We start from the raw sequence: 16941 nt of genomic DNA, 5'->3' as shown, positions 1-16941 counted from the left end.
CCAGGCTGTAAGTTGTCAGCACAGAGCCTGACACAGGGCTCAAACCCACAAGCCATGAGGATCATGACCTGAGCCAAAGTCGGACTCTTAACCAACTGAGCCACTCAGGCACCCTGAGTATTACTCCTATTTTAAAAGAAAAGGGTCATGGAGAGGAAAAGAGAGAAAGGACTTCTTCTTGAAAAGGTTTGCAGTCCTTTGGGCTGCTAAGTGAGGGGGTTCAATTTTTTAGTCTGATTTAAGGAAATCAAAAGGACAATAATGGATAATTCTATTCATTCCATTCTAGATGATTTTCTTTGTTTTTAAGTTGCTGTTTTCATTAGAATTTAATACCTGAAAAGAGAATAAAAAAATAGAATTTGAACATTAAAATTAATCATTCCTGTACGACTTGGTTGTATAGATATTTGCTTCTCTTTTTCACGATAGTTTCAAATGTTTTAAAAATGTGTACAGATAGAAGGAATTTGCATTGGGGGCGCCTGGGTGGCGCAGTCGGTTGGGCGTCCGACTTCAGCCAGGTCACAATCTCGCCGTCTGTGAGTTCGAGCCCCACGTCGGGCTCTGGGCTGACGGCTCAGAGCCTGGAGCCTGTTTCCGATTCTGTGTCTCCCTCTCTCTCTGCCCCTCCCCCGTTCATGCTCTGTCTCTCTCTGTTCCAAAAATAAATAAACGTTGAAAAAAAAATTAAAAAAAAAAAAAGAAGGAATTTGCATTGAATATTTTGCAATCTCCATGTGAGACCGTGTATTTATACCCTAGTATTTGTAATTACAGTGACCAACCATCCTGGTTGTCCCTGGACTGAGAGATTCAAAACTGGATAGCCCTGGACAAACCCAGATGGATGATTGGTCTACCTACTTGTAACCCATATTTACTTGGGAAGCTGTGTTTTCCTGTTATTCGTCCTTCTAAGTAGGACTCAACACCTCTTATTATTCAATATAATTATTTTTGCATCAGTAGGTCATATGGACATTTCTGAAGATTATATGGGAGAACTAGATGGTAGGATTGGCAACGGATATGCCTAAGTGTTTCAATGAGAATATTGTCATTAGTTACATCTTCTTATTCCCCATCTCCCTTTTAGGCTGCAATCACTTGCAGTCCCAACTCCCCACCCCATCTTACCCAGGGAAATTTTGGGTTTTTTTTAGCTTCCTTCTTCAGACTTCTAGTACAATCCACCGCTACTTGACACTATCTTCAAATAAGTGAAATTTTGAATATTTAATTGTCTCTCAGAAAGGAAAGAATCTAGTTTCCAGTATTCAGTGAATAGTGAAGCATTACTAATAGTAAAAAGATTTCTTGTTTGGCTAAATTATATATATATATATATATATATATATATATATAATATATTATAATTGTAATATATAAATATATTTATATATTCATCCATCTCTGTCCATTCATCCATCCATCTGTCTCTCTGAGTAGGCCCACATGTTAGTATTTTTCAAGTTTGTGCTTTGATAAACACTTCATACTTTCCATGGTGTTCTCAGTTTACACAATTGATAAATAAAAACATGGTAATTCCCTAAAACATTACGAATTAGACATGGAGAACTTAGGGGAAACTCCTGCTTTACGCATTGGATGATGTTGCATAATGAGTGTTCCTTTTTTAAATCTTACCAGTTCTACCAAATTTTGTCCATGTGCTCATTAGTTTATGAACACTCTGTTCTCATTTAAAAGCCACTGAACGTTGAAATTTACTTTTTGCCAAGAAGGTAGACTTGTCAGATGATATGTAGGTGATTCACAGCAATGTTCTAAGTTCAAACCAAGGAAGACTGTGGGTGTACACAAAATGTTTGTCAAAGGGTGTTTTTCTTTTGGCAAAGAATATTGGGAATCTTATAATTAATTCTGTCCAATAACATTGGGGCAACAGGTAGCTGAAAAACGTTAGATTTTTGTTGAAAAGAGATTGATAAACTCTAGTTGGAAAATAATAGAGTATTTTTCCAATTATTCTCTTTAGAGAGGTGAAAAGAGCATTATCAGGTTGAATAATCAATTAAGCTAACATGGCAGTTAAACTTCCACAGTCCCTTTATTGTTCTCTCTTTTCCAATATTCCTTAAGTATCTTTGTCAGTAGCCACTCTTACTTCATAAAACCAAGAGAAATGACACAGATGTGAGAAAATAAAACAAACAAGAACTATCATGTTAAACAGTGATTAGTTTTAATTGGAGATTTGTGGTATTTGATTTGCACAACAGCTTTAAAAAATAAAGCTTTATTGAGATGTAATTCACATGCCATTATGACAACTACTTAAAATCTATATTTTTGCACTCTATCAATGAGAAAAAGTGATGCTCAGACCACTGTATTCATTTGTAAGCTTTGTTTTGAACCCATCTGTCTAATTTAGAAATCTGTATTGTTTCCACCATACCCTAGTGCCTCTGTTGTCAGAAACCTAGCACTCTTTCTGGCAGGAGCAATGAAAATAGGGGTGCCTGGGTGACTCAGTGGTTAAGCGTCCGACTTTGGCTCAGGTCATGATCTCATGGCTTGTAGGTTCGAGCCCCGTGTTGGGCTCTTGTGCTGACAGCTCAGAGCCTGGAGCCTGCTTCAGATTCTGTCTCCCTCCCCTCTGCCTCTCCCCTGCTCATGCACTGTCTCTCTCCTCTATCTCTCAAATATAAATAAATATTTTAAAAAATTATTAAAAAAGAAAGAAAGAAAATAGCTGTTAAAATCCTCTATGGAGAGTGAAGAAGAAACGATTGAGCCCCAAGATACAACTGGTCAGTAGTCTTTTTTTTTTTTTCTTCTAGGGAGTGAGGTCAGTGTCTCAAGCCATCTGAGGGAGAGGAACCCAAACTTCTCAAGTGGGTCTAGTGGGAGAACTTGTTTCTACATGCTCAAGAATAATAGAAGGGAGAAATTAGAGGAAAAGAAAGAAAAAGGAATCAGCTGGTTGTGCCACTTTTTATACGGTATTCCATTTGACTATTAAAGCTGTCCTATGAAGATTGTGGGCTCATTATAGAATAATAGAAGTAATACATAGTAATGTAATTCTTGCTATTGTTCTTTTTTACAGATGATAAATAACTCCACAGAAATGTTCCGTAACTTTCTCAAGTTTATACCCAGGGTCTAAAACAAGAGAATTCTAATTCCAAAGCCTGTATTCTCTGCACTTTGCCAAAATGCATTTATATATAAGAAACAGAAAAACAAATACTGTTGATAGGTGAAAAACAGTGAGATCTCACAATGTCAAATATTCTATTAAATGATGGAGTTTTGTAGGATATGAAGCTTACAAAAAAAAAAAACAAAACAAACAAACAAAAAAAAAAAAACAGAATTATGCCCAGGGCCTTTGCCCTGGGCGGGCTTTGCAAACAAGGGTATTAAAGGTTCAGCTTCATTAGCTACCTTTAAAATCTGACTGTGGTTCCACCCCTTTTGAACCACTAGTTGATCTCTGTATCTTTTGAAAAATACAAGCTAGGAAGCTTTTCTTGCACTGATGGGTGCAAGAAAAAGAGTCTTAGGGTCACTGTTACACAGTTCTTGTATCCAAGAACTTGCTCAACAATTGAACTTGTTCTGTTACTAGGGACAGGTTTTACAGCTAGTTTATCTTTGAAGGTTTGCTAGGAGCATACATCGTTTAAACTTAAACTTGAGAGGCACATCACTGAGACTATTATATGACAACAGGGGGCATTTGATAACAAATTTATTAAGTGTTTCCACAATGAAAATACTAAAGCCTTGCTCTGTGACTTAGAAAGTACCCATACACTTTTGTGGGAGAGCAATAACACAATTGTGTTCTGGGGAACATTTCAGCCCATGTCACAGCTACCAGATACAGAGGTAGAATGATCTGTTCAGGCCTACATTTGAGCTATTTGTCTCAATTTTCAGAAGAATGTAACTCTCATTTTTAACTGAGTTGATTATTTGGGTCTTCAAGAGAAAGTGCTGCTCTCAGTCCTCATCAAGAGCTAGAACCTCTAACTCCATGTGGATTAAGAACTAGAAACAGAAACTCAGTTGAAAGAACTAAATATGGTGGGTTTTACCAGATCAGATGATCTATCCTGTCTTTTTGTAACCTAACATGTATTTTTGTATCTGGTTAAGGCGGCAGATAGCTGCTTAGCTGGATCTGCTACTTTCCATCTGATTTGACCCCATTGACCTTGAGCAAAATGCCATCAGGACACATTAAGAAAGAGTTCCATGAAAGAGACCCCAGTGCTGAATACAGGATAAAAGACGGGGTGAGGATACTGTTCCCAGCAGTCCTGGTGAGGCTGTTGCTTATGCCAAGTGGTTTATTTGTATGGTCACTGTGAGGCTTGTAACTAACAATGTATTCCCTGCTGTGATCTCTTTGAGAAAGTGAGAGCCAAATTTGTGGCTGATGCTAGCAATAAATGGAACTTAAAGCCTGATGTTCATAGTTATTTATTTTGGGTTTCCTACCAACTCTCTGCAACTGTCACCCAAATCACTTTTTTTTAACTTTCTCACTGAAGAATAATATACGCTTGCTTGTTGTTTAAACACACCATGTATTTTGAGTATTTGTAAGCATTTTCAAATTGTTTTTAAACCAAAGAAAGGTATATGTGTGTGTGGTTGTGTGTGTGTGCATCCTTAAAATGAATATAATGAAAAAGAATATCCAAGTTAAAAATATATCTACTGATCATCAGTTATATGCGTAGGTCATTATTAAAAGATTCCTGATTTACAATGAATATTTATCAGAAGCCTGTAATACTCCCTTAAGCACTTCGATATCCATGGAGTATCCCCTGAACTTTCAAAAGATCCCTTACCTGTGTTTTTGGATGTTGGTTGTGCTCTGTGTGGTGGAAGAAGAGATGCTGTGAGACTGAAGTAAAGTCAGGATATAGAGGGCTGACCCTACCTATGGATTTGGTTCTCTCTTGCCTTGGCCTAAAAGTCATATTCAAAGACTCTTTGTTTCGTAGGAGGTATGATACAGGAGGAGCATGAGGTTAGGGCCACTTTATTTCACTCTCATTGAGTTAAAATGTTTATCATTTTTTGCTTTGAGGTCTTAAAATCTATACTACTATTACTTTTGACATTACCTAGCACCAAAACTTAAAAGGATCTCATTTTTAAGTCATAGCATCCATCAAAATATGTAGAACTATTTTTATACCCTCCTTTTTTTCCCTATAGAGTTCAACTTAGGAGATGACAATTTGAGTCCTGAACTGGCCAGTGATGAACCTGCTACTTTGAGCAGCTCATTTTAATCTCTTGCTGCTCATATTTATCATCTGTAAAATGAACATCCTTTATCTAAAATAGTACTTTTCCTTTCTTCATGGTAACTTACAAATACAGTGATTTCTTTGGGTCTGAAGGCTAAGGGTTGCCAACTCTATGAACCAGGACTGGCTACGTAATTGCAGTGCCCAGTCCAGAATAAAAATAGGAAGCCTCTTGCTCAAAACATATTATATATTTTAAGATTTAAATAGCAGAGCTTCTGTTAAGCATGAAGACCTCCTGAGGGTGGGGCTCTGTGTGGCCACACAGGTCACATACTCATGATGTGGGTCCTGCTGTGAACTTGGCGAAGGTCTTAGGGATTAAAATAAAGGCTTGATGCTACTCTCCAGCAACAAACCCAGGGCATAGTCTCAGGTCTCACTTCCACTGGAAGGGAAGGTCTGACCAATGGGTAGGAATCACAGAGTAGAGTTCCAAAGCTTGTTCTCCAGAGTCTGATATCCCTGTGTTCAACCATTAGCCCTGGTGCTTAGTACCTACCTAATATTGGGCAAATAAACTCTGTGAGCCTCTATTTCCCTACCTTTATTTTTTTTAAATTTTTTATGTTCATTTATTTTTGAGAGAGAGAATGTGTGTGAGCTTGGGGGACAGAGAGAGAGGGGACGCAGAATCCAAAGCAGGCTCCAGGTTCTGAGCTGTCAGTACAGAGCCCGACATGGGGCTCAAACTCATGAACTATGAGATCATGACCTGAGCCAAAGTCAGATGCTCAACCAACTAAGCCACCCAGGCGCTGCATGAAAATATTTTTAATACCACATAGTCCAAGAGTTAAATACAGAACAAAACATGGAAACATGTAAAGGAGATCTGAGGTGTTCAAGGAATAGTTAGAAAATACTTTGAACCTACTAAGTGGCTACAAGTAGCAATTTTCACTATATAAGAGCTACTATAAGCACTTCACAGGAACATGTTATATTTTTACTTTCTTTGGTATGAGCATAACTTCATATTTTTACAGTGTTATATTAGTTTCAGGTGTACAGTAAAGTATTTAAACAATTCTTGCCTGTGCTCATCATGACAAGGGCACTCCTGAATCCCCATCACCTGTTTAACCCAACAAAGAAAAACATTTTAAAGAAATTACTCTTTTAGGGGCACTTGGATGGCTCAGTCAGTTAAGCATCCGACTGTTGATTTCAGCTCAGGTCATGATCTCACAGTTCATGGAAGTGAGCCCTACATCAAGCTCTACACTGACAGTGCAGAGACAGCCTGGGATTCTCTCTCACCCTCTCTCTCTGCCCCTCCCCTGCACGTGCACACCCTCTATCTCTCAAAAATAAATAAACATTGAAAAATGAAGGAATAATTCCTTTAAATGATATTGCTTCCCTGGCTACTCTTTTGCAAATGTTCCTCTCTGCCCCCCAAAATTTTCTGGGATCTTTTGCTAAGTTGTACAGTTGGCAAATATTCCCAGGTGCTTAAGGCCTAGTTTAAATAGTAAAATAAATGTAAAGCAAAACTTTGTGCATTGGCTTCTTAACAAAAGAATAATGCATCATGTAAATCAGAATAAGTGTGTTGTAAAGGCATGTTTGACAAGAATATGTCCCCAATTAAGTGAGTAGTAGACTGCTCTTTTCCCACTTACTCATTCTAGCCAAGATTGACTCATGCTTCTTTAGACAAAATTTTTTAAAAAAAATCCCCTTTTAAGAAAGCAATTGCCATTGAGTATGACATTTAATTGTAAGAAAACACAGGGGAATGATAAATATGGCAAGTGCTATTTGCACCTGTGTAAACAAGCACTGACCTCAACAGGTCACCATCATGGTCATTTTAGTCAAAGGCTTTTCCCGTACACCACCTCTCCTCCCTGTATTCATAGAACAAATTCATAGGGTGAAGCCCTGTAAGACGTGGTGTGTGTGTGTGTGTGTGTGTGTGTGTGTGTGTGTGTAAACAAAAAGATTGAGAGAAGGAAGATTTGTTGGAGGATAGTGGGAACAGGCAGAGAATAAGGAGAAATCTATTTGGAAAGAATTTAGCATGGTGGTTTTTAGAATGTAGTTCTCAAAATGTGCCCCTCTCTCCCCAACCCAGAGCCACAGCATCACATCACTTGGCCACTTTGTTAGAAATGCAAATTCTCAGGTGCCTCCCCAGCCCTTCTGGATCAGAAATACAGGGTAGGTCCAGCAAATTGTGTTTCATCAAACCTTCCAGGTGATTCTGGTACCACTGAGGTATAGAACCACTGGTTTAAAGGACAGCGAAGATTTACTTGAGCATTTGGAGAAGAGGGCTACCTCACAAAGAATTCCAGCTAATGACCACCTTGTGCCTTTGTTTCTGAAATGTTATGATCCTCCAGGACCATAGGTGCATAAGTCACCATTCTGATTCTTAGGTTGTTGAGGACTTTTAACTGCATTATTCTAGGTTATTAACTATTTTCTACACTAAGGGTTGTTAGCTTTGAAGGAATCCTGGATATAAATTGTTCCTTTCTGCTCTTTCCTCTACAAGAAATCAAGGGGTCTAGGGAGCTTTCTGTCTACATTGATTTTCCATTTAAAATGGACTTTATCTTTTTAAAAAATACTTTTTCATGTAAGGATTTTTTTTCTCATTTTAATTTGATTTGCTCAATGTTGCTCAAGGATGTGCACTTCGTTTTCTATTCTAAAGTTTTGGCTACCTATGGTGTGCCAAGGACTTTAGTTTTTGACACTGTATTTGGTAAAATCAACCAGAGAATTTTGAAGATCTGCCAGGAAACTTGAGGCTTCAGTTTAAATTGCATATTGCACAGTTTGGCTTTTCACCCCAACTTTCCATGCAGTTTTGCCTATCAGGGGAAAAAATTGTTATTTCACCATTTGAATTTTTTAAGTATGCCACATTATGAGATAATTTTTGCATTTGTTTATCCACTATGTTTGGAAAACATGTTTTCCCCCTTCTTTTCTTTCCTTTCCCTGCCCTTTCCTCTTCTTTCTTCATTTAATTTTGTTCATTATTTTCTTGATACCAGAAACGGCTTTTGATTCCTTTCAAAAATAGAACGAATTTCTTTGAAATAAAATGTCAGGAACTTGAAAGAAGAGTATGACAAACATAGTTAAAGGTGGAGGAGATGTGGTTAATGCCTAAAGGAGAACAAGAAGTAAAAGTTTAGCATGACTAGCAGTTTGAATTAGAAGGTGGGATAGTCTGAGAATCTAGTATTGGGAACCTCGAGTCTGAGAAGGGGCGTATGTATCCTGGGTCACGGAATTTATGGAGTAGCAGTAATGTGAATGAAGAATTATGTCAGGGTCAGTTACTCACCAGCTGTTTGACCTCGTAGGCTAGTTATGTTCCGTTGCTGAGATTCATTTTTGTACTCTAAAATCTTACTGAAGATATTTATTTTTCAGTGTTGTCATGGAACAAAGAGATAACATGTATGTGAAGAAGGGTGAGTCACAGCAATGGGATGCTTCCAGTTAGTATATACTGATGCTTTTAATTGCAATTCTCCTGTTTTCATAGTTGCACGGTACTTCATTGAATTAAAACACCATATTTATTTATCTATTCATATGGCAAAGGATAATTGGGATGATTCCAGTTTTTTGTTAATATAATGAACATTCATGTATATCTGTTCTGATGTACATATTCAAGGTTTTACTACAACAAATGTACTAGAAAACAACAACTGAGATAGGAATTGCTGGGTACTAGGCTGTAAGCATCTTTCCTAGATAATGCCAGATTGATTTTTAAGTGATTATACCAATTGACACTTCCACTAACAGTGTACATGAGTTCCCATTTTCTCCACCTCGTTGCCAATAATTGGTGTTGCAGATTTTTAAATTTTGGCAAATTTGATAGGTATAATTGTACCTTAAGTGGTCTCACTTAGAATTCCTCTGGCTTCCGATAAATTGAGCATATTTTAATATATTTGAAGATCGTTTGTGTTTACCTTTTAAAGAAATGCTTGTTCAGGTCTTTTCAAAATTGTCTATAATTTTGTTTTTATTTTGCTTATTAATTTGTAGGAGTCTTTTACAATCCAATCCTTTTTTGCTTTTTTCAGTCATATGTAATGGAAATATCTTCTCCCACTTTTTGGCTTATATTGTTATGTTTTGTAAATGATGTTTTTTGATCTATAGGACTTTTCATTCTTTTTAAATTTTTTTTTTGAGAGAGAGAGAAAGAACGAGTGTGTGTGTCATGCACAAGCAGGTGGGGCAGAGAAAGAGAGAGAGAGAGAGAGAGAGAATCTTACGCAGGCTCTACACCTAGCACAGATCCCAAAGCAGAGCTTAATCTCACAACCCTGGGATCATGACCTGAGCCGAAAATCAAGAGTTGGTTGCTTACCTGATTGAGCCACCCAGGTGCCCTTCTCATTCTTTTTTAATATGGTTTGCATTTTGTGTGTTTGTTCTTTGCCTAGAAATTATCGACTTCTCAGAAAATGTAAAGATAATTCCTTAGACTCTATTTTCAAGTTTTCAAGTTTTGCTTTTCAGTCTTCAAATGTCTTAGAATGATTTTTGTAGAGTCAATGTAATTTTGTTTAAGCATGAAAACAAATTGTATCTTTACCATTTATTGAATAACCCACCATTTCTACACTGCTCTGAGTGGCCACTTCTGTCATATAGCAAGTTTTTGTGTGGGGATGCGTCTGTTCTAGGGTTATTGTATGTCCTTAGTTTATTTCTCTTCCAATTTCACAATGTCTCACTTAGCACATATTGATAATAAGTGCTAATATCCGATGGCACACTTCATTTCCATTCTGTTATTTTTCTGGATTGTCTTGAATATTAGCCCTTTGCTTTTCTGTAGAAATTTTTTAAAAAGCTTAAGAAGTTACAAACACATACACATACATAACATCTTGTGATTTCCCTTGGAACTGCACTGAATGTATAGAACTTAGGGGAGATTTTCCAGTTTTGTGAATGTTTGTCCTCCAATCACCAAACAGGGATTTCCGATTTATTGAAGTTTCAACTTACTATTCCTTTTCTCTTGTCCTTGGGATTTTCATTAATTACTTTTTTTTTATGGGATCAGTAATACATTTTAGTTTAGAATCTGAGCATTTTTCAGAGAAGTACTAATATATATTTCAGGATATCTAATCTAGCATCCTACCAGAAATAGAGGACCTATGTAGAGTATTGTTATATGAAAGTTTCTATTTAAGGGTATGTGAATACTTTAAATTTAGTTTCTCTGCCACCTTGTACATGTATACTTGTAAAATATTTATTTATTTGTTTGTTTGTTTGTTTGTTTATTGTCTAGGTGGGAAAATGTTAACCAATGAAAGAGCCCATTTTTGGTCAGGAAGGATTTCACGAAGTAAGTCTGAGGGAAATTTATGTGACATGGAAGATCAAAAATCCTCAAGAAATTTCCATATTACAGGTACTTAAGTATTTTACCCATTGCCAATAACTATTGGAGGGATACCTCTGAGAAGAGCTACAAAAGATTAAAAGAATTATAAAATCATTATAGAAATACACTATCATTAAAAAGATGAGCAAAACGAAATAGCCCAGGCAACAGATTATGTAAATCTTATGAGAAAGCAAAAATTTATTATTAAGTGAATGATATTTCTGGTACATATAATGAATTTGGAGGCTAAAGAGATCTCTAGAGATTGGAGTGTGCTAGAAGATCTTTATGGAGAATAAAAGAGTTGAATTGATCTTCAGAGGAAGAGTAAGTTTTAAGAGAGATGAAACCAGGTTGAAGCAACAAGGAAATAAGAGAAATGCAATTTTTATTGTTCAAGTGCATCTTCTAATTTTTAATATGTGATACTGAAAACTCATTTCAATCAAGATATAGCTGTATACATATTAAACAGAAAAGTCTGACTGTTTACTTGAACTCATTTTCCAATTTTGGCTGGCCATTTGGCTTTCATTTTCTTGAAAGCAGTACTAGTTTCACCAAGTCCACAGAATCGTTACCAGTATTTATTGGGAAATGACCAAGTATGAGTTACTCTACTCATTAAAAAATGACTTTAGTATTTGTGAGATATATAGAAATTCCTTACAGTTCATGTATAAATATTTTAATGTGTTGGTGATTCTTAATCTACTTTCCAAAGAAATAACATGTTTTCATTTCATAGTGGTAAGCCTGTTCTTAGTCATTTTAAACTTGGAAAAGTTCAACGAATCCTTTCAAATAGTAAATCTAATGGTGACCAATTTTTCAATATTTATTGTCATGAAATGTTTATTTTTCTGGAAAAAACTTGAACATTATTAAAATTCATCAGTGCAGTTATCAGGAAATAACCTAAGACATGCATTACTATTTAATTTGCCATATTGTTTTTTAAATTTTAAATACAAAATTGCTTTAGCCGTTAACAGATGCATTTGATATTTTTACATATGGAATATTATCAGAAAAGAAAAAACATCAAATGAATAATCTAGGTATATTGAGACCAAATATTCAGTGTTTAGAAAAATCTGGATAGTTTACTGAATTATTCTGTTTGTCAGGGGTTTTATTTTGTGAAAATAAAACATAAAACAATAATGCATAAGTGTAGGTAGTCTGGGTAATTTTCAAGGAAACGTGTTCAACTGATTACTGTATAAATTTTTGAGCACTTATTTGTAAATTATAGTGACTTAAGGTAAAATAACATTAAACATGTAAAAAATAAACTGGCAGGACAGTTTTTCTTTTCCTGTAACATCAAAATTTGAGCAAATTTAACATTAATTTTGTAGTAGCCGTTACACTGGAGATCGAAAAGCAAACTAAAGAGTCTTGAATTGTTAAGCAATAGTGAAAATTACTCTTGGTTGTGTCTCAGAACGCCACTTCATCTTTGTTTTGCTTTGTTTTTGTCTAAATAACAAGAATGTCCAGACCCAGGATTTCTTCTCAATTGGCCAGATGCTTTCACCTGTCATGGCAATAGTGCTTCCAAAATTACAAATCCGTTCTGGAATGAATTGTCTGCTTCTAACCCATTTTTGGATGACATAACTCAGCTAAGAAATAACCAGAAGAGGGACAATATTTCCATCTTGAAGGAAGATCCTTTTCTCTTTTTTAGAGAAATAGAAATCGGAAATTCTTTTGATTCCTCTGGCGATGAACTGGATGTGCATCAGTTGCTTAGGCAGTCTTCCCCACGGAAAGCTGGAAGATCTAAAAGTGTTTCAGAACTTTTGGACATTTTAGATGACACAGCACATGCCCATCAGAATATACATAACTCTGACCAGATACTAGAACAAGACTTAGAATGGCTTCAGAATGACAGAGAGGCTTATAAAATGGCTTGGTTAAGTCAGCGCCAGCTGGCCCGTTCCTGCCTGGATTTGAATATAATTAATCAGAGTCCTGGATGGGCCCAAACACAAGTTGCAGAGACTGTGACAGTTTGTAAATTAAGCCACCAAGGAGGATCAGTACAATTACCTGAATCAGATATCACTGTTCATGTACCCCAAGGCCATGTAGCTGTGGGAGAATTCCAAGAGGTATCTCTAAGGGCTTTTCTTGAACCTCCACAAATGCTTAACCATGATCTTTCATGCACCGTAAGCCCATTGTTGGAAATCATGTTAGGCAACCTTAACACAATGGAAGCCATTTTGCTGGAGATGAAAATAGGGGCTGAAGTGAGAAAGGATCCTTTCAGCCAAGTCATGACAGAAATGGTATGTTTACACAGCTTGGGTAAAGAAGGCCCTTTCAAAGTGTTAAACAACTGCTATATTTATGAAGACATTATTCAAGTCAAGCTAATAGACTTGAGCCAGGTGATGTATCTAGTGGTTGCTGCACAAATTAAAGCTACTCAGTCACCAGCTGCCACCATTTGGGATTGTATCCACAAAACCACGTCAGTTGGAATTTGTGGGCCCAGATATATTCATCCCAGTTTCACTGCTATTTTTATAGTTTGTGGACACAGTTATATGCCAGGAAAGCTTACAATCTCTGATATTAAGAAGGGTGGTAAAAACACATCTCCGGTTGTGTTTCAGCTTTGGGGGAAGCATTCATTCTTCCTTGACAAGCCACAAGATTTAAATATTTCTGTTTTTTCATGTGATCCTGATTTTGAAGTGAAGGCAGAAGGAGAAAGGAAAGAAATTAAACAAAAGCAGTTGCAAGCAGGTGAATTAGTTAATCAACAATTTTTATTTTCCTTAGTTGACTCCAGAGAAATGCACTTGTTTGTTTTCCGTGTTCAGGTGGAGCCTCCCATTGGTAGAGCACTTACGCAGTTCTTTATCACTACACCTGATCCAGCTCCTAGCCTAAAAAGGCTCTCAAATCTGCCAGGTAATTTGCAGGAAGAGAAGAAAATCAGGTCTGCTCCATTGTTACCAACTGCGTGTGTTAAATATCCCACATTTCAGGACAAAAAAATGAACTTCACCAACTATGGGGTAACCTTGAAGACAGTGCTAAGACAAAAAAAGATTGACTACTTACTTGAATATTTCAAAGGGGACACAGTAGCTCTTCTTGGAGAGGGTAAGGTAAAAGCTATTGGGCAGTCCAAAGTGAAAGAATGGTATGTGGGAATCTTGAGAGGTAAGGTTGGACTTATACATTGCAAAAATATCAAGGTGATTGCCAAGGAACAAGTAATATCTATGTCAGATAATGTCTTCACAACCAGAAATCTTCTTGAACAAATTACCCTACCCTTTAAAAAACTGACGTACATCTACTCAGTTGTATTGACCTTGGTGTCAGAAAAAGTTTACGATTGGAAAGCTTTAGCCGATGTCTTGGGTTACTCACATCTGGCACTAGAAGATTTTGATCAAATACAAGCAGACAAAGAATCGGAAAAGGTTTCCTATGTTGTAAAGAAGTTAAAGGAAGATTGCCATGCAGCTAGACACGCCAGGAAGTTTCTTTATGAACTTATTGTGGTGAGTATTCCTTGATCACAGTAATATGTTTACCATAGAGGACTTTATTAACTTAGCAATATTTACAAGCAAACATATGAGAGAACTTAACAAAACTCTCAGCAGTCTCAAATAAACTGAAGTCACGTTATAGCAAATATAGAGATTTTCTTACAAGATAATGTAATTGATTTCTAAGTTTTAAAATTCAAGAGTGATTTTCCCAGAAACTAGGTTCCAGAGGATCATCTTTCAATTTTTTTTTTTTTTTTTCAACGTTTATTTATTTTTGGGACAGAGAGAGACAGAGCATGAACGGGGGAGGGGCAGAGAGAGAGGGAGACACAGAATCTGAAACAGGCTCCAGGCTCTGAGCTATCAGCACAGAGCCCGACGCGGGGCTCGAACTCACGGACCGCAAGATCGTGACCTGGCTGAAGTCGGACGCTTAACCGACTGCGCCACCCAGGCGCCCCGAGGATCATCTTTCAAAGGATGATTAAAGATTCTGTTTGTGTTAGAGTGTAACAGTTAAGAGATCTCCTCTCTCAAGTAGTTGAATAGCTCTTAAAATATCAGAGAAGCTTCAATAAGATGAAAGTAAATAAAAACAAACTGAAACAAGATTGATTAACTTGTCCATTGCTATCTGTCCACTATTTAGTGTTTTTTTTTTTAATTTTCAGCATTGCTTTTAAAACATATCATCAGAATTTTAAAAGACCCATATCATCAATGTCCTTCATATTATCAATTTAACATTTTTCGTATGCAATGCATCATAAGCCAAAAAATGATATTGCTGATTCTCTTCTTAATCCTCATGTTTTAATAGAACTCTCAGGATCGTTGTTTTGTTTTGTTTTGTTTTCGACATAGTATTTACTCAATGGAGTAATACAGGCTCAATGGAGAGATACAAAGTAGATAAACTGTCTTGCCTTTAAAATAGAGATTCAGTATTTTATAAAAATAAAAAGAGAAATCAAGAATATATTCCTAAAATTACCTAAAATATGAATTTATAAATAATAATAATGATAGCTAACACTCCTGTAGGGTTATCTATGTGTTTGGCCCTATGCTGAACTCCCTATACACACTATCTCAGCCATAAACTCTATGGAGTAAGTATAGCTAGCTGGTATCTTCATTGTACCAACAGAGGAAACTGAGTTTTGGGAGGCTGGCAGACTTGCCCAAGACCCCACAGTTGGTTAGTATCAAGAGGGGACTTGAGACCTTTCTGGCTCCAAAGCCACATTTGAAACCACTATACTTTCCTAAAACAGTTATAAATGTGTGTGTGTGTGTGTGTGTGTGTGTGTGTGTGTGTGTTAAAAGTTTGTGTGAATATGTATATTGGTCTGTGTAGTAAATACCATTATAACTGGTCCTTAGGAGAGATGAGTAAGATTATACAGGCAGGTTGATAGAGAGGACAAAAGCTTTAATCAAGGTGCACATGGAGGAGAGAGATTTTTAGAGAGGAATTTATTCTGTGATATTAACAATAAAGAAATAGTATATATAAAACATTTTCTTTTCTTTATAATTTTTTTGATTCAACAGTGATACTGAGAAGGTTAAATTTTGAAAGCCCCAATATCCAGTCATTAAGTGGATAGTTTTATGATGGTGTGCCACATTCTCAATCTAGCCATTTAGAGTCATTGGCTGATCTACCTGGTTGAAGCTGCATGTACATTTTGCAGTGATTCATTACCTTTCATTACCTCTGCCTTAGTTCATGTTCAGCGTGGACCCATAAAATCTTGAATTGAAAATTGCTTTTTTTGTTTCTCTTAATGGAAAAAAAAAGAGTTATTTTGGTCAGGTGGTCTGGAAGTTTAAACCTCATCATATCTACACTATATTGGTGTATGCTAATGAATTTAGTGGCTTTGGTGACTACCTAAACAGTGCTGATGAAGAACTCATTCAAGGGAGTAGTTCCTAAAAACTCATGCTGTGCCTGAGCAGAGGCTTCAGGATTTCTGTATGGAAGGAGTATAGAGGCCATATCTTGAAACCTTATTTGCATAACAAGTACATGTTTCTCTTGGATTGTATATTAATTTGGAGTAGCTTGAAGGGAAATAATAAAGATTGTGGGTTCTAAAACCCTTAGTCATATCTTGGACATTGAGACTGGTTGTCTTTATGTACTTGACAATTCCTAAAGTACCTGAGTATCTGATTCGATTTTCATAAAGATTATGGGCAGCTACAGAAGGTGATATCACCACTGTATCCGTTTTAAAAATCACTAAGCAGAGATATTTTGTTATTTATCTAAAGTCCTATACTTTGTGGAATTGGATTTTAAACTCAGATTATGTAACTCCAAGTGTAAATTTCTTTTCCTTAAAGCAAGAACCTGGAATAAGCATTGCTAAAACCATTCCACAACTTACTAAAATCATCTTCAGGGGCCTGCTAGCTCAGTACTGCTTTTCCCTGAGGTCCTAGCTCCTCACCATAAATGTAAGGATGAATACAGTCAATGTATAAAAACTATGGGTGGTCTTTCTGATGCTTCCATAGGAATGAACACTCCATGGACTTTACTAGTTGCCTTACCTGGCCATTCATTTTTACTTATTGTTTCATAGTGATAGATAAAACTTTGAAATCCTGTTAAATGATGAGGCACTACTATGTTTATTTGCTTATTTGAAAAGAGAAGAGATAGATAGATAGATTTAAT

At 36.4% G+C, this 16941-nt stretch overlaps 1 protein-coding gene across 2 annotated transcripts in view; it reads left to right on the top strand.

The window, feature by feature from the left end:
* MACC1 (MET transcriptional regulator MACC1) overlaps nucleotides 1-16941 on the top strand; it is a 64578-nt gene that overhangs the window by 32298 nt on the left and 15339 nt on the right. The window contains exons 1-3 of one of the 2 annotated variants that reach the window (XM_045495041.1): nucleotides 8660-8755; nucleotides 10615-10737; nucleotides 12211-14252. In XM_045495041.1, the coding sequence (XP_045350997.1) occupies nucleotides 8722-8755; nucleotides 10615-10737; nucleotides 12211-14252 (2199 nt within the window). In that variant the 5' untranslated portion in view covers nucleotides 8660-8721. Of the gene's footprint in view, nucleotides 1-8659; nucleotides 8756-10614; nucleotides 10738-12210; nucleotides 14253-16941 lie in introns of those variants that run through there. The other variant, XM_045495042.1, reaches the window with a different exon arrangement.

The sequence above is a fragment of the Leopardus geoffroyi genome, chromosome A2 (assembly GCF_018350155.1).
Source record: "Leopardus geoffroyi isolate Oge1 chromosome A2, O.geoffroyi_Oge1_pat1.0, whole genome shotgun sequence".
Taxonomy (NCBI): domain Eukaryota; kingdom Metazoa; phylum Chordata; class Mammalia; order Carnivora; family Felidae; genus Leopardus; species Leopardus geoffroyi.
This window is presented reverse-complemented; position numbering and strand designations above follow the sequence as displayed.